The sequence below is a fragment of the Nilaparvata lugens genome, chromosome 2 (assembly GCF_014356525.2).
Source record: "Nilaparvata lugens isolate BPH chromosome 2, ASM1435652v1, whole genome shotgun sequence".
Lineage (NCBI taxonomy): Eukaryota > Metazoa > Arthropoda > Insecta > Hemiptera > Delphacidae > Nilaparvata > Nilaparvata lugens.
The window spans coordinates 56,533,412-56,558,958 of NC_052505.1; the positions used below are offsets into that span (position 1 = coordinate 56,533,412).

Here is a 25,547-nt window from a genome sequence, read left to right on the forward strand (position 1 = left end):
AAGAACGATGGATCGCTCAGCGGACTGCTATCCCCCAAAATCGCTCATCGGAGATCACTCATCGGACGTAACCATACAAAAGTCAGGCATGCGCAGTTGGTTTCCTTAAACCACCGCCTGCCCCCGCAACGAAAAACTACAGTTACTTCATCATGGTTGACTTAATAGAATATTTGTACGGAAAACTGGAGATCAACTCGCAACATTTGTATTGGAGTTGAAATATTATCATACCAATGATAAGAGAGCAATGAATTAGAATATTAGAAATAGTGGGAAGAATTGCAGAAAATGGTTTTACTTACCTTCAGGCTTCTGTACGACACCCCGCTTGTCTCCTTTGCCCATGACTCACTAAATCGAGATCCCCGTTCAGCATACGCATGCGCAAACCTGGGTAATGGACAGCCAAAGGACATCAATCATTTCATTGCCGAAACCAAGAGTCAAGCCGAATTCAGGATTTGTCAAACAACCACATCCATCGTTTCAACGACTGGGAATTTCCTCGGCTCAGTAGTGTATCTGGAAAATTGAAAACCTAGATAATATATTCAATAATAGCATAATATTCATCAATAATAATTATTCCAAAAAAATCTATAATATTTCTTCCACAGATATAAATTAGAAATATTATTAAAGTCGGGTGGAGAGGGAATGGAACGGAAGATAGGGACCCTAACTCTATCAGATGTCCCTTTTGGCTGCTACAATATTATGATTTCTCTCCCTTGCCATTCTGCAGCCGAAAGTCGGTGCTCTTGCACCCTTTCATGCTATCATAACTTTCTCTACAAATTGCGAAGCGAAACCTTCGTGTTATGCTCGTCTTTTCCTCCTCCAGAACCCGATATTCTATTCATTATCATATCTGGTTACAGATTTGTAAAGTGATTTTGTGAAACTTTTAATAAAAACTGGTTTCTTTGTCATATCATGAGAAGTTTTACTACTAATTACATAACTAGGAAACTATTCCAATCTTTCACATCACTTTCAGTTCAACCAATGCCTATTGTAATAATTTCAATAACGAGATTTCAAGTTATTTGTAGGTATAATGCTGTACTGTTCTACTACGATAATGACAACAAAATAAATTGCACATGATAGCAATTTGAGTTGCCAGCCGGGCTGATCCAGTAGTGAGAAGCGTAACAAACGTCACTCTGCTAGCACCGTCTGGGTCGTGGGTTCGAATCCCGCCGGATGTATGGAGATTTGGTCAACTCATCAAATATACGTACGTACTTTCCATTTCCCACGGGCGGAATCAAAACAAGTTAGTTGAGCTTCAATTAAGGTTGATAGTTTATAATCATCTGAAATTATGTAGATTATAGATCAAAATATCAATTCATTTGAACTTCGAATGAGACTTGCTTTTGATCAAGAGAGATCGATGATGATTGATTATTCTTCCATCTCCACTGGATCCTACTCAACTCATTTGAAAAGTGTTCATTCAATATTTTTTAACCATTTCGTGAACTTTTAGCCTCATTTCATTCTATGATATCGATTTTTCTACTCATAATCGGTTCTTGAATATTTCCTGGTATCAGGAAAATATATGTTTGTATTGCATACATAATACAACTACCGAGACAATAGTGATGATACGTAAACTGAAGTTGATGGATGAGATAGTTGCCAATGGTGAATTTCACTTCAAACTGCCAACATTCCTTACAAAGAGCATCAATGCTCCCCAATGCTGACAATTTATAGCGAGTCTCATGAAAACGATATACTCATGCGCAAAATGAACAATAGGCATAAGACAATCGATAGCTCGAAATTAGGACCAACAAGAAAAGAGTTTGACAGCCACTGTGAAGACTGGGTTTTGTCTCTCAATGCCTTCAAATGTGAGCTGTCGTTTGCCAGCAGTCGCACGCACAATTCTCGGCATAGTTGATTCAGTTTTCCGAGCTGACGCACGCGCGCGCTCACAAAATGCTTCATATAGCCGACAGCTATTCCAGCTTTTTCAACTAGCCCTGGCTGCCAGCAAAGGAAATAAAGTGTTTCTTAGCGCTCGCTCAGGCTCATCCAAAGATTAATACTTTCGAATGAAGCCTTCTTCTCCAATTTTCCCTGTATTGGAGAAGCTTTTTTTTCTCTTTCTAGCAGTTCCACGGCGTATTCTCGAGGTTCCAATTGTATTTTGTCTCATAACTTAATTAATTCTGTGCGTCTCTTCCAATTAAACGCAATATATCCCAAGCCTCAAGAAATACTCTTGCAACTTTAGTACCTAAGTATATTCTGTCTGGGATGATGGAGGTATTCTATTCTAATGGAATATTATAAGACCTGTTATGATGATGAAATAAAATAGATCTCATTTGACCGCTTATTAAGTTTCATAATCATGTCACTAGTCAAAAAGTTCTATTCAACTTACTCTGACAGGTCCATAACATGCAGGAGCCTCCAATTCATGTATATACAAATTATTAATTCTTAGATTCATTCTCTATACGGTATGACTGACTATGTCAACTCAAACTGCTGTGAACGTTGCGGTTAATTCCACAGCAGAACAGAGCTGACCTCACCAGTCGATGCTTAGCTTTCAGTTTGATTCTCGCTCGCTCTCGACCTCCATGTAACACAAACACATCATTGTAAACCATAGAATAGAAGTGAACAGAGCGGTAAGTCTCGAACGCGCTCCAGCACGATTACATCCGAATGTTTTTCTCATGTTTGCCACTGGCATCGATTGACACTAAAAGCTGAACAATTGCTTTCCTGTTCTAGAAGCTGTTAAAATAGTTCCGATTGATTCATGTAACTAGTTATCATTGTAAGATTCTCTTCAAACTTCCAGCATTGTTTGAATAGGAACCATTGATATCACCCTCAGGCAATGCTGTCAGATTAAAGTGAATCTCACAGATAATCAAAGCGTTTAAGGCTGACTGCAAAGAAGCAGAGACGTAAAATAGATGACGTACGGGTAAAAAGTATGTGCTTATTCTAAAAAAAAGAGAATGTGAAATATTAATATTTTCAATATAGACGTATAATAATATCTCATATGAAAAAAATCTCTTCTCCATGATAGATTCAACCACATTCAGCAGCTGAAGCCAAACGCTACAGGAGGATCGTTTCGTTAAGGATCAATATCCAGGAATCGAGAAGTTTGTATCTCATGAATGGAGACGTCTTGATCTCCATATCGGTGCCAAGTTTGTATTATGGGGAGGCGCAAATAACTTTCGTGATGTCATACTCAAGTCTGAATATTCAGAAAAACAAGGCATGCTTCTCTAGGTTTACGGCATGAAAATCACAGCACAAGTTCCGTGTTGTGGAATTTTAAAGCAAAGCAAGAGATGTGTCGGCGGGTGGATAGGATTGGGAATGCATTGACAAGTGGGGGAAATTGCGTCAGAAGACGATGAGGGTAAGAAGAAAGAGTAAGAGTGAGGGGTATGTGAGAGAGATAGAAGGAGAAAGTGGGAGAGAGTATGCTAGAGAAGTACAATCAGTTGGCGCTTGGTGCAGAGCCTAGATGGATAAAGCAATTTGGAGGGATGCAAGGATTCGAAGCTGCGCCTCTACGTTGCCATGCTATCCAACAACGTGACTGGAACGCAGCCTTTTTATTGCATCTGGAATTGTCAACTAGAGCATATTTGCCTCCTTAAACCAATAAGAATAGTTTCCTCGCAAAGCACAGCTGGCATGGTCATTTGTAATCCAGCTGCATACTGCTACTTATTGCTCCATTCCTATCAACAAAAAATTACCACGAGTTTTAGATGGAGACGAGACCCTGAGCTGAGGAGAATCGAACATTACTTTAAAGATCTAACAAAAGACGAGGATTGTCTATAGACATGTCTTGTAGACAACCTGGGACCAAAATCTGGCAAAATGTATTGAAGTGTGTACTAGGCTTTACAGAAGTTTAGGAGCTTCAACTCACAAGAACTTCATCTGGAGAACCAAAATTTGATTTGTGATATTGTTGAAGTTGATTCTCAGATCAAGTGAATGACAATAATATTATGTTATCTCTAGATAACCCCCTGTTGGTTGGGGGAGCTTTGAGTCGAACATCGTACTCAATAATGTGTTGAAAACCAGAATCCACCCACAGTATCACTGCTTGTCGTAGGAGGCGACTAAAAGGGACCCCAAGGCAACTCCAGAAGTTGCCTTGCCTCCAAACCCACGGGATCTTCAGAAACAATAATAAATCTCTATACTTATAAAAGGCTAAGCCCCGACAGACTGAAATCACAACACAGCCCAAACTACTAAGCCTGAAAACTTGAAATTTTGCACGATTGTTTATGGTAACCTGAAAACATCCACTAGGAAAGGATTTTCAGAAATTTGCCCCCCTCAGGGAGCTGGAGCCCCCCCAAAATTTTGTACTTTTCAACCGCTCATTGCACAGCAAAGTCATGAGGAACTTTTTTGTTCAGCTACGAAAAAAAATTAGATCTATGCAGAAAAATTTCGATCAGGAACACAGGGGGGTCCAGGAGAGGGCATTTTTCGAAAATTTCGATGTAAAATCACACTACAGCTCATACTAATTGTCCTACAGACTTGAAACTTTGCACAAATATTCTTCAAACATGCTAGACGCGCACTAAGAACGGATTTTGAGATATTTTGCCACTAAGGGTTTCAAAGGATGAAAAAGGATCCTATTAAGTAAGGTTATGAATATGGTAAGGTGAGTGTCATATGGAAATGAGAAAATTCATTCATTGACATGTGATATTCTAACATATGTTGTAATCATTGGAAATAACAAAATAATATGATAGAAATTCAAAAAATACATCTGTTCTATTATTGCTTTCTACCTGATTCCACTCAACCTCAATAATATTGTTCTGATAATTGATGAATATGTTTAATAATATTATTATTATTGATATAATAAAAGTATTGTTTTAATAACTAATTATTATCATTAATATAATAATAGTATTGTTTTGGTAATCAATAAATATTTTTATTTTCACAAACTCTGTATAATTATTTATAATGGTGCATGTGAAACAGCTGCATCAAAGAAATTATCTCAAAAACATATGTTTGGGAAAACCATAGTTTTGAATTTCGTTTTCCTGATGCAATGTACCTTATAAGCCTACACGTGGCATGTATTATCAATTTTTCAGCTAGAACAGTTTTTTGAGACTGCTAAATAAACGTCTACAGTTTTATCAATGCTGTATCGGCAATATGAAAACGCATACAGTTAATATGTCTTTAAATAAAGATGTTGATATCTACATGATAATTATTCTCTACCATTTTTATTTAATTTAAAATTCAAAATTATTCAAGCCTTGATAGAATGATTGACTCACTGTACAGTCAGTCGAAAATTTTAATATTGAAATGAGGGGTATTTTGGCAAGCTGAACAAAAAAGTAAGGTCCTATGCACCTTTTTGATATTATTTCTTCAAATGAAAAATGAGTTTTGTGGGTTGTCAAAACTCCCTCTGAAAGAGAACTATTAATTTCATCCTATCTTTTAGTAAAATAACAATGATTTCTGCATTGAATAACATCTATCTTGTCAACAAGAATCGAACTCTTTGTGAATTTAGATATGACCTACACTTTAGATTTATATAATTCTATAAATAAACTCAGGGAAATTGAAGTACTTTTTTCAGTTGGTTGATGAAATTGATTATCAATAGAGAAAATGATTAGGTTATAATTTTATCAATACAGAATTAGTTGAATGAATTAGCGATGTACGGTACTGAGTTCTTGGTCAACAATAATTCAATATTGGTTTATCCAATCATTATTTTTTTCAGAAGTTATTTATTTGAATTAGAAAATATTTATAAGCTCCTATCAATTTATCATTCGTAACAATGAATTCTTCAAAACATGAATTTAATCAAAGCGAGCTGCACGGCGATTTGTAATCGAGGGCTCTAATTGACTGAAAAGTTCAGCGTTCGGAGTGAGGTGAGGCGAGCAGTTAGAACAGAGGCAAGCGGCACGGCGAATGGTTCGGAGTGCGGTACGACGAATGATTAACAGCTGATTTTCAACATCATGTTCTTTGAAAGGCAAGATGTTCGGAGGAATGCACGGTTTGCTGCGCGGTTCGAGGCTCGATTCGGCATGTGTGGACGCACCTTTAGTTGTTACAGGACATTTATACAGATCACAGGCCAAAGCAACATAATAATCTATCTTCTTCTTCTTCTTATTCTCTTCCTTCTTCTTCTTCTTCTTCTTCTTCTTCTTCTTCTCCTTCTTCTTCTTCTTTCTTCTCTTCTTCCAACCTAGTATAGTGAATGACAAGATGCGAGTGGAGGTGAAAAATGGATATGATAAATAATAGAAGATGATGGATATCGTCTTTCAATTAATCTATACGGTAGGTACTTTGTGGTAAATGTGAAACACTTTCATGATTTTCCTACCTTTTATGCATGCTTACTCTCCTTAATTTGTATGTTTGCATGGCTTTCATCTTTAGAATCTACTGAATTTTCATATTGGACTGTCTAAATAACCTAGATTCAACTATTAAGAACGGAAAATAAGCTAGCTACTTTACAGAGAGAATCATAGAAAGTTTCGACTCAACAGCCCAATGTATAATTTTTTTTATGCCTGAGCCGTCATATATATTTGGCTCAACTGAAGGTATATTATCAACCTGGCTTGAAGAATATTAACTGTAGAAAACAGCAAACACTGCACAGTAGGTATAAAAGGGGGATTCTGGGCCCACCAGCAATGAGCAGCCCAATTTAACCTCCTCCTTCCACAGCGTCAAATTGAATTGCAAATACATAACAATATACATCAATGGATTTGCAATGAGATTGGCTACATGAATTATTTGGCTCATTTTCCTTTTGAACAACTTGTTTCGAGGTTAATCGGAGAAAACAAAAAAATCAAATCACAAACCCCCTCAATTTTTACATATATATTATTTTATCAAGAAAACTGTTAATTTTATTGAAAAAATGAATATAATTAATATTGTAGTCCATAATGTAACAAATCGAATGGCATATAATAGAACTGTTTCCGATCAATGGTTACAGAGATAATTGATTTCCCGTGTTTACCTGCATTTTTCATGTTTTAGGGGGTTGGGGCGGAAAGCTCCAAGGGGATTTTTTGGGACTTTTGGGAGAATGACCCTCTGGGAGGGTTCTATCAATGGTGGGAAATTTAGCTTTTATTTAATTTTCGGATCGAAACTTTTTTTTTGGACCTTCATTGACTGGGCTAATATCTAAAAGGCAAAGCCCTGACAAACTGAAATCACACCACAGCCCAAACTACTAAGCCTAAAAACTTAAAATTTCGCACAATTTATTGTTTATTGTAGCCTCAAAACATCCACTACAAAAGGATTTTCAGAAATCTGCTCCCTCTGAGGGAGCTGGGCCCCCCAAAATTTTCACTTTTTAACTGTTCATTGCACAGCAAAGTCATGAGGAACTTTTTCGTTCAGGTACGGAAAAAATCAGATCTATGCAGAAAAATTCCAATTAGGAGCACAGGGAGGTTCAGGAGAGGGCACTTTTCGAAAATTTTGATGTAAAATCACACTACAGCTCAAACTAATTTGCCTACAGACTCAAAACTTTGCACAAATATTCTTCAAACATGCTAGATGTGCACTAAGAACGGATTTTGAGATATATTGCCTCTAAGGATTTCAAAGGATGAAAAAGGATCCTATTAAGTAAGCTTATGGTAAGGTGAACTCCATATGGAACTGAGATAATTGACACATGATATTCTAACATATGTTGTAATCATTGGAAAGCTTAAAACAATTTCATCAATTGGCTGATCGAATTGATTTTGCGTTGATTGAGAGCACGAGCTTACCACGTGTTTGTTCCATTGTTGTATGCTTGGCCAGTTCGGTTTGGGCCTTCTATCAGCTGTATATGGAGTCTCATACACTCCGATTAGAACAGAGCACGAAGGTTTTCTTTGATTAGGAGTTTGTTGATAATTCTTTTTTCAAATTCAAATTTCATTGCCATCAAAAATCACATTGAAGACTTTCTTAATAGACAACAAGATTACAGAAACAAAATTTCAAACATATACCTACATTTATTTGTAGCACGGACAGAAAAAGACAAACTTGAGTACTAGCCGTGAGTTTATTAAATATAACCTAATATATATATTTTTTGTTAATATTTTGTGAATAGAAATTACGAGTTGATGAGAGATGCGAGTAATTCCTCATATTTGATCCGAATGGTTATTCATAATACAGTAGTCGGGGTCACTGCAATCAAAAATTTTTTATTCTGTACGGTAGCTAATAAATTTCAATGTATCCAGTGTCCATAATGGAAGTGATTGAACTACTCAAAATTACTAATTTCTAATGGCTTACTTGTACCTCATAGATTTATAGTATTCCTGGTGATTGAGCCTGTCTTTTTCAGCATTGTCTATTAATAATAAAGCTTAATTTACAATTAGCTTACCCAGCGAACTTCGTACCGCCAATGTATCTCATGTTACACTTGACTTTATTTGGTGAATCATGAAATTTATCTGACAATCAACATGTTCATTCACATCTCAATACGGACTTCCTATGTGCTTAGTCATGCAGCATTCATTATTCCGAAAACATATTATTCTTCTCAATCAATTGGTAGTAATATCTATCAGTAAAGTTTTCAATTGAAAAAAAGGATATACGAAAGAGATTCAATGTTTTCATAGCTGTAGGTTGTCGATATATGGTCCAGGAAATATGCGATGTACGATGAATCACACAGAATTCCATATTCTTTCCATTTTAGGATGAATATAAACTGAGCTAAATTCAAAAAATTGTGAATTATTCTTTCATTCTTCAGTAATAATTAATGAATGCAATATGAATACTATACATATATACTATACAATATATACTCTCTTTCATCAGGTGAATAACTTTTTTCAACATTTTCCAGTTTCTCAATGATAGGGGAGTGATAATTATTCGTATAGGTCTTCTAAGGAACCATTATCAACAGCTGGTACCAATCAACTACACTTCAACTCCAAACTACCGTTTTAATAAAAGTACACAGTAATTTATCACAGGGTGATATGTTTATAACAGCTGGTAGATTTAGATGCTGAAAATCATATTATCACAATATGATCTTGAATCATGATCATCTTCTCGTTCTTCAGTAGCCGCTCGGCCGAAAATTTCGAAAACATATGTCTGTAAAATGGATTAATAGATAAATATTATAAGTCCCCCAATTAAAATTTCTGTCCCAAAGTTTCATGCCGTTATGTCAAGTAGTTTTCAAGTCTACAGGAAACAAACAAACACACAAACAGACATTCATTTTCTTATAAATAGATTCCCATTCGGCTCAAACAAAAGCCTCTCTAAATGAAGGTAGAATGATAAGGATTCAGTTCTGTTGTTTCAACATTTTTTCAAATCACTTTCAAAAAGTTCATGTAGTACCTACAATTGTGTTTGAGACACTTCTGGCGCTATCATAGTTTCACCACTATTCTGTTCCACAGTCCTATCTCTTGCAGTCGTTAACTATATCTAAAATAATTATCTTCTCTTCTCTATACTTATAAAAGGCTAAGCCCCGACAGACTGAAATCACACCACAGCCCAAACTACTGAGACTAAAAACTTGAAATTCTGCAAGATTGTTCATGTTAGCCTGAAAACATCCACTAAGAAAGGATTTTCAGAAATTTGCCCCCCTGAGGGAGCTGGGGCACCCCCAAAATTTTGTACTTTTCAACCGCTCATTGCACAGCAAAGTCATTGAAAAAAAAAGATCTATGCAGAAAAATTTCGATCAGGAGCACAGGGGGGTCCAGAAGAGGGCATTTTTCGAAAATTTTGATGTAAAATCACACTACAGCTCAAACTAATTGTCCCACAGACTTGAAACTTTGCACAAATATTCTTCAAACATGCTAGACGCGCACTAAGAACGGATTTTGAGATATTTTGCCACTAAGGGTTTCAAAGGATGAAAAAGGATCCTATTAAGTAAGGTTATGAACATGGTAAGGTGAGTGCCATATGTAAATGAGATAATTTATTTATTGACATGTGATATTCTAACATATGTTGTAATCATTGGAAATAACAAAATAATATGATAGAAATTCAAAAAAGAACATCTCTTACTTTTTTACTGTTATTACTTTTTACCTGATTCCACTCAACCTCAATATTGTTCTGATAATTGATAAATATGTTTAATAATATTATTATTATTATTAATATAATAGAAGTATTGGTTTGTTAATTAACTGTTATCATTAATATATTATAGTATTGTTTTGGTAATCAATAAATATTTTTACATTCACATTCATAATGGTGAATGTGAAACAGCTGCATCAAAGAAATTATATCAAAACATATGTTAAGGAGAACCATAGTTTTGAACTTCGTTTTCCTGATGCAATGTATAAGCCTACACGTGGCATGTATTATTAATTTTTCAGCTAGAACAATTTTTTGAGACTGCTAAATAAACGTCTACAGTTTTATCAATGCTGTATCGGCAATATGAAAACGCATACAGTTAATATGTCTTTAAATAAAGATGTTGATATCTACATGATAATTATTCTCTACCATTTTCATTCAATTGAAATTTCATAATTATTCAAGCCTTGATAGAATGATTGACTCACTGTACAGTCAGTCCAAAATTTTAATATTGAAATGAGGGGTATTTTGGCAAGCTGAACAAAAAAGTAAGGTCCTATGCACCTTTTTGATATTATTTCTTCAAATGAAAAATGAGTTTTGTGGGTTGTCAAAACTCCCCCTGAGAGAGAACTATTCATTTAATCCTATCTTTTAGTAAAATAACAATAATTTCTGCATTGATTAACATCTTTCTTGCCAACAAGAATCGAACTCTTTGTGAATTTAGATATGACCTACACTTTAGATTTATATAATTCTATAAATAAACTCATGGAAATTGAAGTACTTTTTTCAGTTAGTTGATGAAATTGATTATCAATAGAGAAAATGATTATAATTTCATCAATACAGAAGTAGTTGAATGAATTTTCGTTGTACTGAGTTCTTGGTCAACAATAATTCAGTATTGGTATTTATATTATAAATAAATAGGTATATAAATCATTATTTTTTCAGAAGTTATTTCATTTGAATTAGAGAATATTTATAAGCTCCTATCAATTTATCATTCGTAACAATGAATTCTTCAAAACATGAATTTAATCAAATACGGAGGAATGCATGCGGTTCGAGGTTCGGTTCGGCATGTGTGGACGCACCTTTAGTTGTTACAGGACATTTATACAGATCACAGGCCAAAGCAACATAATAATCTATCTTCTTCTTCTTTTTCTTCTTCTTCTTCTTTTTCTTCTTCTTCTTCTTCTTCTTCTTCTTCTTCTTCTTCTCTTTTTCTTCTTCTTCTTTTTCTTCTTCTTCTTCTCCTTCTTCTTCTTCTTCTTCTTCTTCTTCTTCTCTTCTTCTTCTTCTTCTTCTTCTTCTTCTTCTTCTTCTTCTTCTTCTCCTTTTTCTTCTTCTTCTATTCAAGATGGCGGCTAAAATGGCGAAAATGTTATCAAAAGAAGGGTTTTTCGCGATTTTCTTGAAAACGTCTCCAACGATTTTGATTAACGTTATACCTAAAATAGTCATCGATAAGCTCTATCAACTGCCACAAGTCGCATATCTGTGAAAATTTCAGGAGCTCCACCCCATCTATGCAAAGTTTGATTTCAGATTCTCAATTATCAGGCTTCAGATACAATTCAATCGAAAAAAATTGAATGGAAAAGATTGAGCATGAGAATCTCTACAATTAATGTCTAGTAACATTTCCACCTAGAATTGAGAATAAGCTCGAAATTCGAGAAAATGTGATTATCCAATTGCAAACTGTTGGCAACTGTTGATTCTATTGAATGATTTACTATGGAGAGATAGCAGACCTCGTGTGTCTCCAGCGTTATTGCCCTGTCACCAGCTGGCTCAAATATTTGAATAGTAGACTTGAGATGCGAGGGAACATTAGCGTCAGGTGATCAATTTTCATAACGGCAAGGAAAGTTGTGTGAGTGCGCCCCACCAGATTTTTAGTTTAAGTCAGTTCATCGTATTTAGTTCGAGTTTTGACTGTGCAAGCTTGTGACAATCTTCGGTTAATAGATGCTAACTTATGATTGGTAAATGGTTGGATATGATTGGTGAATTATAAGACTGGTTCCGATTTCTCAGCCACCTCGGCAACCTCGGCCACGATATTTGAACATGGTCAAATCGCCAACGCTTTACACAGAGTGCACTAACATACTATGCTTTTATGACAATAGTTACAATTAATAATTCCAGTGCAAGAGTGTAAAGCGTACACATTTTTACCAAGTTCGAATATCTTGACTGAGCATAGGTCGTATCTAATTCGCTTTTGATTTTCTTCTGTGATTTGTATTTGTATTTTGAAATTCAACAATAGTGGTCCATATTCAACTGACTTCCCAAATTTCTTGGCAGGACATTTAGCCTAGTATGTTCTCAATAGGTGGAAAAAAAATAAATATAAATGATGAATCCTTATATTGCAATACAATCCTATGGAATTCCAAAGTTTGTTTGAAACCTTTTGTATGGCGAATTGTACCACCTGAAAGAGCTGGCCAATCGAAAGCGTGACACTCAATGGCCGAACTGTCTTATAGAAAGGAAATTGCAGGTATTCCCAGCGGTCTCAATATATAAGTGATTTTCCCTCGTGACCTGACTGTGATCACGCTAATCGAAGTACCAATCATCTGTGAAATGATACAACGCTCCATGATTGAAACTAGTCCATTGAAGTATTGCAATTTATGCACATAGTTCTATGCATTTTTTACAGTTATTTGCATCTTGAATGAGGAAGGTTGACAGACACAGTGGACCCCAGCTTTTAATTCCTCATCTCGGCCACTACAATACAATAGCTACATGCAAGGCATTCAGGAGAATGGTTGGCTCCGTGGTCGGGCTGATAGGTTATCGCTCAGATGAGTTGAGATTCATACTCTTGCTACTCCAGTTAAACAAATGAATACTTGAGAGGCGGACTCCGCGATATATATAATTTATGAGTTGAGAAATCGCTTCCCGGTGGTTCGGAACCCTCCTTTGAGTCTACTAAGAAGGGACGAATGAAGATTTAGAAGGGCCAGACTTTCTCTAGTTGAAGAAATGGTTCTCAGAGGAACTTGGAAATTGATCCCCAAATTTTGGGAAGCTGACCCAACCCTTCATATCATTTTGGTACGATGGTGACAATGGTTACAATCAGACAATTTTGTTGATTGGAAACTGTATTTTCATCAAAATAGATTTATTTCCTAAAATTTCGCTAATTTCTTAAAAAAGTAACCCATTACTCGTTAAAGATAGAGAGCTTTTAGAAATTTTATTTGAAATTTCATGAACTGGAAAGAAATAATGGGAGTGAAAATTTTCCTCACTCCCCACTCCCTTTTTTGGAATTGGCTGGAATAGCTGAAAACTGGAAAATGAACGAAAAGTTCGTGTTTTCTGGATCATCAGATATTTAGCTCGAAATGATTTTGCATGAGATATTGGTTCTGGACTTATTGGGTATCGAAACAGTATATTATAAAAAATCAGAAGTGCAATATAATTCCAAGCACACCCCCTTTCCCATGTTAATAGTAACTGGATTATTATGAAATTTTTTCTCTCTTATCTCAAATGTTACAATTGACTCCCATGATAAGAATCCTCGTCATTCACTCTACATCCTGAATTCACAGTATTCACTGTCAATACTGTCGTTTTAATTGTAGATTGAATGACTTGGATCCTTGTCAAATCGATTGAATCAACTCAATTAGAATTCATGAAAATATACATTTAAATTATCCCATTTTAATATTTATGATACTGAAATTGATTCCTCGACCAGTACAAGGAGAATCAGCCACAATGAACTTAATACTAATGATTATAGGATTATTCAATTCAATTCAATTCGTTTATTTCCACTTGGCATACAATACATGTACATACTTATATTTGATATTCAACAAAATAAGAATTGCATTTTTACAAAAACAGTACAAAGAACATATTCTCTTATACTTTTATCAACTTGACCTATGGAGGGAATAATCAGTGAAAAGGGTTCAACAGCTTTTACACTTTAGTCCAGGCAATGAATGCTCGAAAAAGGGTATAGGGGGAAAAGTTGGGAAGACAATTTTTGACCCCGCAGTTCTTTTTAGGGCAGTAAGGAGGTAAACGTCCCCACGTGATGAGGGGGATGGGTGGTTTAAAGGTACCATTTTTTGGTTTCTCGCAAAAAACTTGAAAACTATGTATCTTAAGGACTTGACTGTCATATTACAAATAAAAGCTTATATAATTTCCTACAATATTCATACTACAATGTTTTCTATATCTCCTCTAGTTTTCGTAATGTCCGCTTTGGAAGGTGTGACATTTATGAAAAAAAAAACACGTTTTCCACCAATTTTTACTATCCTTGCCCTATTACCATAGGTAAGGAAAGTATTGCTTTCCGAAAAAAATTAAGGTACCCCAATTTCTAAATTTCTATACGTTTCAAGGTCCCCTGAGTCCAAAAAAGTGTTTTTTACTTTCCTTGCCCTATTACATAGGTAAGGAAAGTATTGCTTTCCGAAAAATCCCCAATTAACGGAATGACTTGAAATTTGAAACTTGAGGTCCTTACACTATAAGGATACGACAGGAACAATTTCGATCAAATGCAATTCAAGATGGCGGCTAAAATGGCGAAAATTTCGTCAAAAACAGGGTTTTTCGTGATTTTCTCGGAAATGGCTCCAACGATTTCGATCAAATTCATACTACAAATAGTCATTGATAAGCTCTATCAACTGCCACAAGTGCCATATCTGTAAAAATTCCAGGAGCTCCGCCCCATCTATGCAAAGTTTGACTTTAGATTCCCAATTATCAGGCTTCAGATACAATTTGAACAAAGAATTCCAAGTAGAAAAGATTGAGCATAAAAATCTCAACAATTAATGTTCAGTAACATTTTCACCTAAAATTGAAAATAAGAACGAAATTCGAGAAAATGTTATTATTTCAATTGCAAACTGTTGATTCTATTACTCATATCACTATGAAGATATAGCAGACCTTGTGTGACTCCAGCGCTATTGCCCTGTCACCAGCTGGCTCAAATCTTTGAATAGTAGACTTGAGATGCGCGGGAACACTAGCGTCAGGTGATCAATTTTCATAACGGCAAGGAAAGTTGTGTGAGTGCGCCACACCAGATTTTTTTCTATTTTTGCTCTTATAGCTTTTCAAAAATCGATGGGAAAAGCTCATGCTGATTATGAGCTTATAGAACATTGAATTTTCTCCGATTTGATTTATGATTTCACACTTTTACGAATTTCCCTACACCTTTTTCATCAGCTTTAGTGTTGAGTGTGAAATCTCCATTTTTGCAACAATAGAACAATTGATAAAGGAATTCGGAGGGAATTTTTTTAACACAATTTTTGACTTTGAAGCTTTGTTGCGACTAGTTGGTAGGAGAACATATCAAAATTCTCCATTCCAAACTCATGTGCTAAGGGGATGAGGTGGTTTAAAAGTTGCTTTTTCAAGCGCTTTGCTTTTACGCTCATATCTTGAGAACAATGTGTTCAACCGACATAGCTAACTGTTTAAAAATGAAGCTTGATGAATTATCTACACTTTCGGTTCAGTGGAATTTTGTGATATTCCCAACAGTTCCCGAGATATTCGCTCTTGAAGGTGTTCAATTGTTAAAATAACTGGTTTTTATGCTGATGTTTTGCTCTTTTAGGGCTTATAACTCTCCAACAATGCATCATATAAACTTATGCTTATTCTAGGCTTGTAGAGCATTGAATTCTCTTTGAAATGATGTATTATTTCATAATTCCAAGTATTCCTTTCATTGTTATAGCAGCTTCAATGTAGGGGGTGAAATTTTCATTGCTGCAACAAGTGTCAACTCCGCGGTTCCACAAATTCAAAAGAGGTGATGAAGATGCGAACTTTTGATATGTTCACCTACTAACTAGTCCAAATCAAGATTCAAAGTCGAAAATTGTGTCACAGACACCCCATCCAAATGTCATTGTCAAACGATCAACAATCGATCGAATGGGCACTCCTGACTTTTTTTGGGCCATCTTATATACTCCTTTCAATCATTGCTCGGTTCATTTGAAAATAACATGAAGCAACATGAAAGAACTAAATCAACATTATAAAATTAATCACCAACAATAGAATCTTACTTAGCAAGGGATGGTGAAAATTATGGAAATAGCTTGATATACTATTAGCAAGGATAATTTGACAGTAGATCTCATTGGGGATCATATATTTGAATAGAAAAACTTGATTCAAAAATCTAACCCAAAAATTTAAACTAACTTTTTTAATTCCAAAAAGATCCCCCAAACTATGAAACTGTCGAACTGTCACACTATCCTTGTTGAAGAAATATTGAGCTGTTTTCATAATTTTAACTAACCCTATCTATAATCTTCACATCTCGTTGGAGGTTACTTTTTCCTTATATTACTATTATTTAGAACGTTTGCATATTTAGACAAAAGACTTGCTTGAAAATCAACTTTTATTAAATTTTTAATTCGCTGTAATGATTTCCTTCTCTTCTAGGCTCTGTACATCATCTCATTCTGATGGAAGTGAGGAGAGAGAAGAAGGAATTTATAGGAGGAGAAGCTTCACATGAAGTATAAAATTGTAAATATTGTACCAAAAATATTATTTTGTTTCTTTTATTATAATTAAAAGTATGGAATTGTAAGTACTAATGTATCAAAAATATCAGTATATCAATTTATTATAATTTTTATTCAACTTGGTCCAACAGAATATTATTATTTTCATGTATGTCTATATAAGTATAGAATTTAGTTTGTGGAACTTTTTATATTTGTTACTCTTTTCAAATCATATAATTTAATTAATTTCAATTTATCCATGCCCATATTCTATTGGTTAATTATCATCCTTTTATCCTCTAGCCCCTATATGTAATATTAACATTTTCAAATTGTATTCTGATACCTGTAAAGTATAATACTACAAAAATGTATTAAAAAGATATGTACATGGTGACACATATGTGATAGGTATATAATATGTACATAATTTACATATCTGAAACATATCTGGTACATACCTGATCTATATCAGATAGGTAGAAATGTCCGCTTTTGTGATAGGTACCAAGCGAGTATCAGTGATACATATCATTTATGTATCAATGATATGTAACCCAATACTTATTAATGAAACATATCAGTTACGTATTACTGTTACATAACCGACATGAATCAATGAAATGTATCAGTTATGTATCATTGATACTTGTTTGGTACATATCACAAAAGCGGACATTTCTACCTATCTGATACATAACTGATATATATCAGATATGCATCCGTATGTTTCTGATATGTATTGTAGGTTTCAAGGATATGTATCTGATACCTATCAGATACATAATCATGCTGTGTGGGTAGTTTGTTGAAGAATGGAAGTGTGTGCCTAACCTTTATGAAGGTAATAGAATAAAAATAAATTTGAAGACAATTTTTTAGAATTTTAAATTGGGCCGGCACATCTAGAAAATGGATCTGAGTCTATAAGAGGACTATTCTCAATCAATATTATTAACTTGAACAACAGGCTTTGTTGATACAATACTCTGATGGAAGTTTCAATCAATTAAACTCCCTAAATTATATGTTATTCTTATTTTACGTACCTTAGTGGTTATTTGAAGGAACAATTATTCGTACAAGAAACACAATCAAACTTTTTTCACAATCAAACTCCCACATTAACTGATAATCTAATATTATAAGATTGCCCAAAAAGGGCGAAACATAATGACTACATCTTTACTAAGTTTTCCAACTTATCGCACTCTATGTTGCGACAGGAAGGCTGAGTTTTAGAGATAATTCCATAATCTACATTCCTCGACGACTCGAAGCCACAATTTTTCAATATCTATCCTGGGAAACTCGAAGTCATGGTCGTTCATAATGGAGAGAGAAAATAATTTATTTCGCTAACTCACTTACAATAATGGCTCTAGTCCATTGCGTATTGAATTTACTACTAGTAGTTCTGTGAACAGTAGACCTTGCGCAGTTATAACGACGTCCCAAACCATAAGCACATCCACACTGATACACTAACTATTTATTTGATCAGATCATGCTTACACAAGATTTAATTATCATATAACGCTTTCCGGAATTTAGCGCGAGAGAACCAGAAGACATCTAGGCGCCCAGACGAGCTGTTATAAGTTCTTTGCATCCTATTTATTTAATAGTACATAAAAATTTGCATTCAATGAGGCATGCAATGAGGCATGCAAATTATAGTCTACACAGCTGCTAATTTTTTACCAAGTTACATTGTCTGATTTTCACTCTAATATTTACGTATGAAGGAGGCTCCTTTTTTCTTTTATATTATCCTTGGAATGCAGAATTTCCAAAAACCTTGTATATACGTCGACGCGCAATTTAAAAAGGAACATACCTGTAAAATTTCATGAAAATCTATTACTGCATTTCACCGTGAATGCGCAACATATAAACATATGAACATATAAGCATATAAGCATTTAAACATTTGAACATTTGAACATTTAAACATTTAAACATTTAAACATTTAAACATTTAAACATTTAAACATTTAAACATTTAAAACATTTAAACATTTAAACATTTAAACATTAAACATTTAAACATTTAAACATTTAAACATTTAAACATTTAAACATTTAAACATTTAAACATTTAAACATTTAAACATTTAAACATTAAAACATTTGAACATTTAAACATTTAAACATTCAAACATTTAAACATTTAAACATTTAAACATTTAAACAATCAAACATTCAAACATTTCAAGATTCAAACATTTAAACATTAAACATTTAAACATTAACATTTAAACATTTAAACATTTAAACATTTAAACATTTAAACATTTAACATTTAAACATTTAAACATTTAAACATTTAAACATTTGAACATTTAACATTTAAACATTTAAACATTTAAACATTTAAACATTTGAACATTTTTCCTTTTTACATGTTGAATTAAACTCTTAATGTATAATTCTTTTAATTGCAAAACATCAAATGTTATGAACAATTCAGCACTCGGGAAACGTCTTTGTTTTCCAAGAGCCGCTCTTATTATATACTTCTGCACAAGAAATAACCCATTTATGTAACAGTTTGCCGCACCACCCCAAGCCAGTAATCCATACTGCAAGATGGACTGAACATATGCAGTATATAGCAATTTTGCAATACTCTTATTGTTTATTAAACTGATTCTATGGAATCTGTAAATCAAGTATTTCAACTTCTTACATTTATCATCAATGTGATAGTTCCATCTTAGATGTGCATCAATTATAACTCCAAGGTATTTAGCATGGTCAGTTTCTCCAGCAATGGACACCGGCACGGGGTAGATGTGGACAAAACACAGGATGAGGCATGTATTTGTAGGTTTATATTTGTGGGTTGAGTACTGATGTTTGGTGAGAAGGTATGAAATTACTTTTTTTATAGTTAAGTGTCAAGGTGTTATTATCTAACCAGGATTTGATAACCTTCAGTCCCTCCACTGCTAGGTCATTCACCTCCTTCCATGACCCACCCGTAAAAGTTACTGTGGTATCATCTGCAAATGAAATTAGAGTTCTCTCTTCATTGCTGAACCTGAGTAGATCATTGACATAGATGAGAAATAATATTGGGGAAAGTACAGTTCCCTGTGGTACTCCATAATCTGTTAAGCTAATTTGATGAGATTTATTTCCAACAGTAATGACCTGTGCTCTGTTTTTTAGATAATTTTCAAATAATTGCAATTGTCTGTCTCGAATTCCTATATTTTCTAGCTTTTTCAACAATTTTCTATGTGGTATTGTGTCGAATGCTTTGGACAAGTCTAGGAATACAGTGAGTGTTTTCTTTCTATTAACAAAATTATCCGTTACTATTGATATTAAATGTGATATGGCGTCCTGAGTTTTTTTACCAGCCTGAAAGCCATATTGATTTTTATGGAGTATTTTAAATTTTTCCAAATAGCTTATTATTCTTTTTTTTATTATCTTCTCCATAATCTTTGATAAATTGGAAAGCAGGCTTATGGGTCGATAGTTTGAAGGGTCATTCATATTGCCAGCCTTATGAAGTGGAACAACTCTTGCAATCTTGAACTCCTTTGGAAAGTGCCCATGCTCGAAACATTCATTAATAATGAAAGCCAGAGGTTTTGCTATGTATTCGATATCTTTTTCAAACATACACTACTAATTCCATCAATGCCAGGTGAGGAGTCACTTTTCAACGAGTTTATAGTGTTTATTATTTCCTGTTCATTTGTGGGGAACCAGAACAAACAATTTGGAAGATTGGGAACACGACGATCAGTTGTATTATCTATAATTATATTTCTTGTAATTTTTCAGCATATGTTTTGCCGACTTCAGAAAAATATTTATTTAATGTTATAGGTTCAATTTTAATATCAGAATTTTTTTTCTTTGTATCCAGTAATTCATTTATACAATTCCAGAGTTTTCTACTGTTGGATTTATTTTCTATTATCTTATTTTTAAAGTAATTTTGTTTTGCTTCTTTTATTAGATTTCTTAAAACATTCCTATACCTATTGTATTCCATTTTCAATTCAAGATTGAAAGGCTGTCTTGCCACGTTTTTAGACATTTTATCTCTCTTCCTTATACAGTTAACCAAACCAATGCTAATCCAGTTTTTAGTGGTTTCAGTTTATGCTTTAGATTGACTTTAGTTTTTGAATTGTTATATGGTTATTAAGTTTGTCAATAAATTTACCAGTCAAACTCTCTATGTCTGTGTAGTTTACTATATCATTCCATGTTTCGGTTTTTAAATCATCATTAAGTTTTCTATAATTTATTTTTTCAAAAACATTATTCTCATTTGGTTCACAAATGCGGCCCCTGAATCCCAAACAGAGGGATGTTCCAAAATGATCAGTGATATCAATCTTCAATATCGCCCCCAAAACCTCCTCTGATTCGGATGATTCATTCTTATAGAACATGTGATCCAGACATGATATTGAATTATTCTGTACTCTTGTGGGTTTATTTATATATGACTGAAAACCGTTTAAGTGTAGAAGGCTGCAATATTCATTAACTAGATTTGTGTTGAGATTTATGTTGATATTTATGTCACCGACCAAATATCAACATAAATCTCAACACAAATCTAGTTAATGAATATTGCAGCCTTCTACACTTAAACGGTTTTCAGTCTATATAAATAACCACAAGAGTACAGAATAATTCAATATCATGTCTGGATCACATGTTCTATAAGAATGAATCATCCGAATCAGAGGAGGTTTTGGGGGCGATATTGAAGATTGATATCACTGATCATTTTGTTCAAACATTCAAACATTCAAACATTCAAACATTCAAACATTCAAACATTCAAACATTCAAACATTCAAACATTCAAACATTCAAACATTCAAACATTCAAACATTCAAACATTCAAACATTCAAACATTCAAAAATTTAAACATTCAAACATTCAAACATTCAAACATTCAAACATTCAAACATTCAAACATTCAAACATTCAAACATTCAAAAATTTTGACATTCAAACATTTAAACATCAAGAGAATTGCCGAACCGTCGACTCGAATCTCAAGGTGCGTACAGACTGTCGCTCTGCTCCGCAACCGAACGTCACTCCAGCAGAGCGATTGATGATCGACCGGCGAGCAACAGTGGTTCGACCGGGAACGCGAGAAGATCTAAGATCTTCCGTAACGTTCATGATGTGTGCGTGGGCGGTGCGACTGTGGTTCGATGGTGGTACGAGGGCGGCACGAGGGCGGAACGAGTGAGGAGCGTGCTCGGTGCGGGTTGGAAGCACGAATATGTGTACGCAGCTTTAGACCTCACTTCGCTATTGTCACTTGCCATCACTTGCTATCACTTGCCCTACTACCATAGGTAAGGAAAGTATTGCTTTCCGAAAAAAATTAAAGTACCCCAATTTTTACATTTCTATACGTTTCAAGGTCCCCTGAGTCCAAAAAAGTGGTTTTTGGGTATGTGTGTGTGTGTGTGTGTGTGTGTGTGTGTGTGTGTGTGTGTGTGTGTGTGTGTGTGTGTGTGTGTGTGTGTGTGTGTGTGTGTGTTGGAACAAGGTATAATACGGGGAGACAATCAAGTATACACAGCACATTAAGGGGAGGTGTGTACACTAAGGGGAGACCCCGTAGTGTGACTGCTCAATTTTAGTAAAAATCACTTCTACATGCTTAAAACCATGTAAAAACGTAATAAAAAAAAATCTCCCCATTTTGTTAGTACTCCACCTAATTGGGATACACTCCAGTTTCCAAAATTGCCACCACGTTGTGCTACGATCGCTAATACACACTTACACAAAACTCATTTACGGATTGAGCATACAATGCGGGGTACTTGCATATCCCTGCATATCTCCATTGTCTCCTTCACTGTTTGAAGTAACTGGTTTGCTATGGGGCTTGCCGTGAATTTATGAATCAGCAACTTATATCCTTTTTCGTTCAGACTCATTGAGTCACAGCTTAGCGAATTCATAGTTTATTTTTCTGTTCATTCACTTGAGACATGAGAAGGGAGCGAGGAAACATGCTGCCAGAATGTATTGTGGTACTGATTTTTTAGTTATTTGGTACAAATAGTCTGAAAATGATTCTTCACAAAAAAATACCCTCTGCTAACCTACAGTGTTAAAAATACCTGTTTTTTCTCCATATAACTCAAAAACCTTTCATAGTGAAAAAATCCAGAACTGTTTCCAAGAGAATAAAATCCTCTACAATTCAACGCCAAATTAGGTTCATCACAATCAATGGTGACTTGGTAACACAATTTTCCGCATTGAATTTGGGTTATTGCTAGAATGATGCGAATGGGAGGCTTGTTAAGATTCAAGAATAGCACGTCAGTAAGTTTATATTCTTGAACAGGCTTCACTGAGAATTCACTTACTGTTTTAGAGAAGCGGATGCCTCAAACTTTGCTAGCCTAACATTGTATCTCAAGATCAGGATAGCCTATGATAAAATGAAATTTGTCTCTTAGTTTCTCTCCATATTGACATTTTCTTCTGTGTCTGTCAATCCTTGCAAAAACTCTCTTGTAAACCTTGGATTGAATATTTTACTTGTGTACGGCATGCTCACTTTTTGTGAAAAGACGTTGTTCCGGAGAAAAAGATTTAGTAATCATACCCTGCTCAAAAAAAAAAATAGTAGTCACAACACCTTTTCCAATTTTTTTTGAGAAAGTAAAAAGTTAATTTGAGAAAGTATCAATTGTATTTGAGAATAGTCACTTGTAATTGAGAGAATGTCAGATGTAGCCTAAATGAGAATAGTCAATTGTATTTAGGAAGTCATCACACATGTAATTGAGAGTAGTGAATTGTATTTGAGAAATCGTCAAATGTAAATGAGAAGATATCATATCATGAGCAGACATTTGAAAATGAGAAAATTTTCCAATTGCCATGTCGTGACTCTTCTGTAGCCTACAGTACAGGTTTGATTTGAGCAGGAAAGGATACTGTACTACGTACACAGTATTCCATAGGCTTTGTATGTGTGAAATTATTATTTTCAATTGTGAAAATTATTTCCCCTGTACTGTTCACGAATGATTAATGAGAATCATTTCTATGTATGTATTGGCAACACGACTTTCGTCTCCAAATATTTGAACTTGATGAAGATCAAATTCTCTATGTTCATGGCGCAATTGAACTTTATCATCAATCAATTAAATCTCTTGATCAAGCAATTCGGTAACTCTCCAATGGATTTTGGGGCTCAGAAATATTTTTTTATTTAAAAACTAAACGTTTCATTTGAATATAAAATATATTATCATATTATTTTTTATGAGTACAGTTATGGAAAATAAAAGTATTGGATTTTTTAAATCATTCCCCAATTACAACTGACAACTTTTCGATTTCAAATCGTATGTTCTCAAATTAGAAGTTGATAGTGAGCTGTTGAACGGAGCGGTCGCAGAATTGTTTTGCTCTCTTATCTCAAGTTTCCGGACGGGTCGTGCTTAATCGGTTCATTTAGTGCATGTTTAACCTAAAACGTTCTTTCGTAATAAATTGAATTATCAATTTGTTATTTATTTGTGGAATTGTTTTCAAGTGAATCGAAATATTCAAAGTTTAAATTAATAAAAACAGTATCCAACAATACTTTCCACCAGACGGTAGTGCTAAAAAGAGACCTAGAGCTAAAAGTTCTTTCGTGATAAATTGAATTATCAATTTGTTTTTTATTTGTGAAATTGTTCTCAAGTGAATCGAAATATTCGAAGCTGAATGAATAAGAACAGTATCTAACGATACTTTTCACCGGACGATAGTGCTAAGAAGAGTCCTCGTGCTAAAAGTTCGCCTGAGCTCGAAGAGATGGAACAGAAAAAGCGTGCTCCAGACCCAAGTGTTAAAGCTTCCGGTAATGTGAACTCAGACTTCATTGAATCACTATTTGACCGTTTTGAAAAGCGGTTTAGTAAGGCTATGGATGAAAAACTCGCGCTGCTAGCTACAAAGGTGGATTTAAATGGTCTAATTGAAAAAGTGAATAAACTCTCTGTCGAGAATTAACAGTTAAGAAATCAAATTGTTGCTCAAAAAATTCAGAATAATCTCATAATCAGGAAGATGGAAAATTTTGAAAATAGATCGAGAAGGAACAATATAATTTTTCGCGGGCTGAAATATGAATGTGCAACAGTGGATTACGTGAGAACTGTCAAAGACTTTTGTGTGAGTCATTTGGGGGCACGAGCAGGTACCTGGGTTAATCGAGCACATGCATTGGGCAAGAAAATAGATAACGGGCCAATTGCGCATTTTCCGGACGATCAGGACATCCATTTCATCACGAGAAACAGTAGGAAGCTGAAGGGTACACAGTTTGTGATTCATAAAGACTTTGCTTTCGACACAAGAAAACGACGATCAAAGCTTTTCCGGGTGCTTGGCGAGTTGAAGAAACAAGTTCCGGGAGTGAGAGGAGAGTATCGGTTGAAGTGGATCGTTTAATCGTGAATAGTCGGGTTTTCACGCTGGATGAGGAGAATGGACTGGTCTCGGAGGGAGAGGATGGACTGCAGAAGATCGGGAGCATGTTCGATGAGAGTGTGATGCGGGCCGTGAGCGGGAGCATGTGTGATGAGGAGGAGCGAGGCGGCGAGGACGAAGACCGCAACCGCTGAGATAACGCCGTCAGTCCGTGTGAGAAGGGACAGTTGAGTATAGTAGCGTACAAGCTGTTAGCATGAAATGAGCGTGCTTCTCCTAATACTGAAGAGCCTCCACA

At 34.8% G+C, this 25,547-nt stretch overlaps 1 protein-coding gene across 3 annotated transcripts in view; it reads right to left on the bottom strand.

Annotated features, from left to right (window-relative positions):
* The window catches only part of LOC111054906, a 544,055-nt gene that overhangs the window by 289,718 nt on the left and 228,790 nt on the right, over positions 1–25,547 (bottom strand). For all 3 annotated transcript variants that reach the window (XM_039419913.1, XM_039419914.1, XM_039419912.1), the window contains one exon: positions 306–525. In XM_039419913.1, coding sequence (XP_039275847.1) covers positions 306–348 — 43 coding nt within the window. In that variant the 5' untranslated portion in view covers positions 349–525. The remainder of the gene's footprint in view (positions 1–305; positions 526–25,547) is intronic.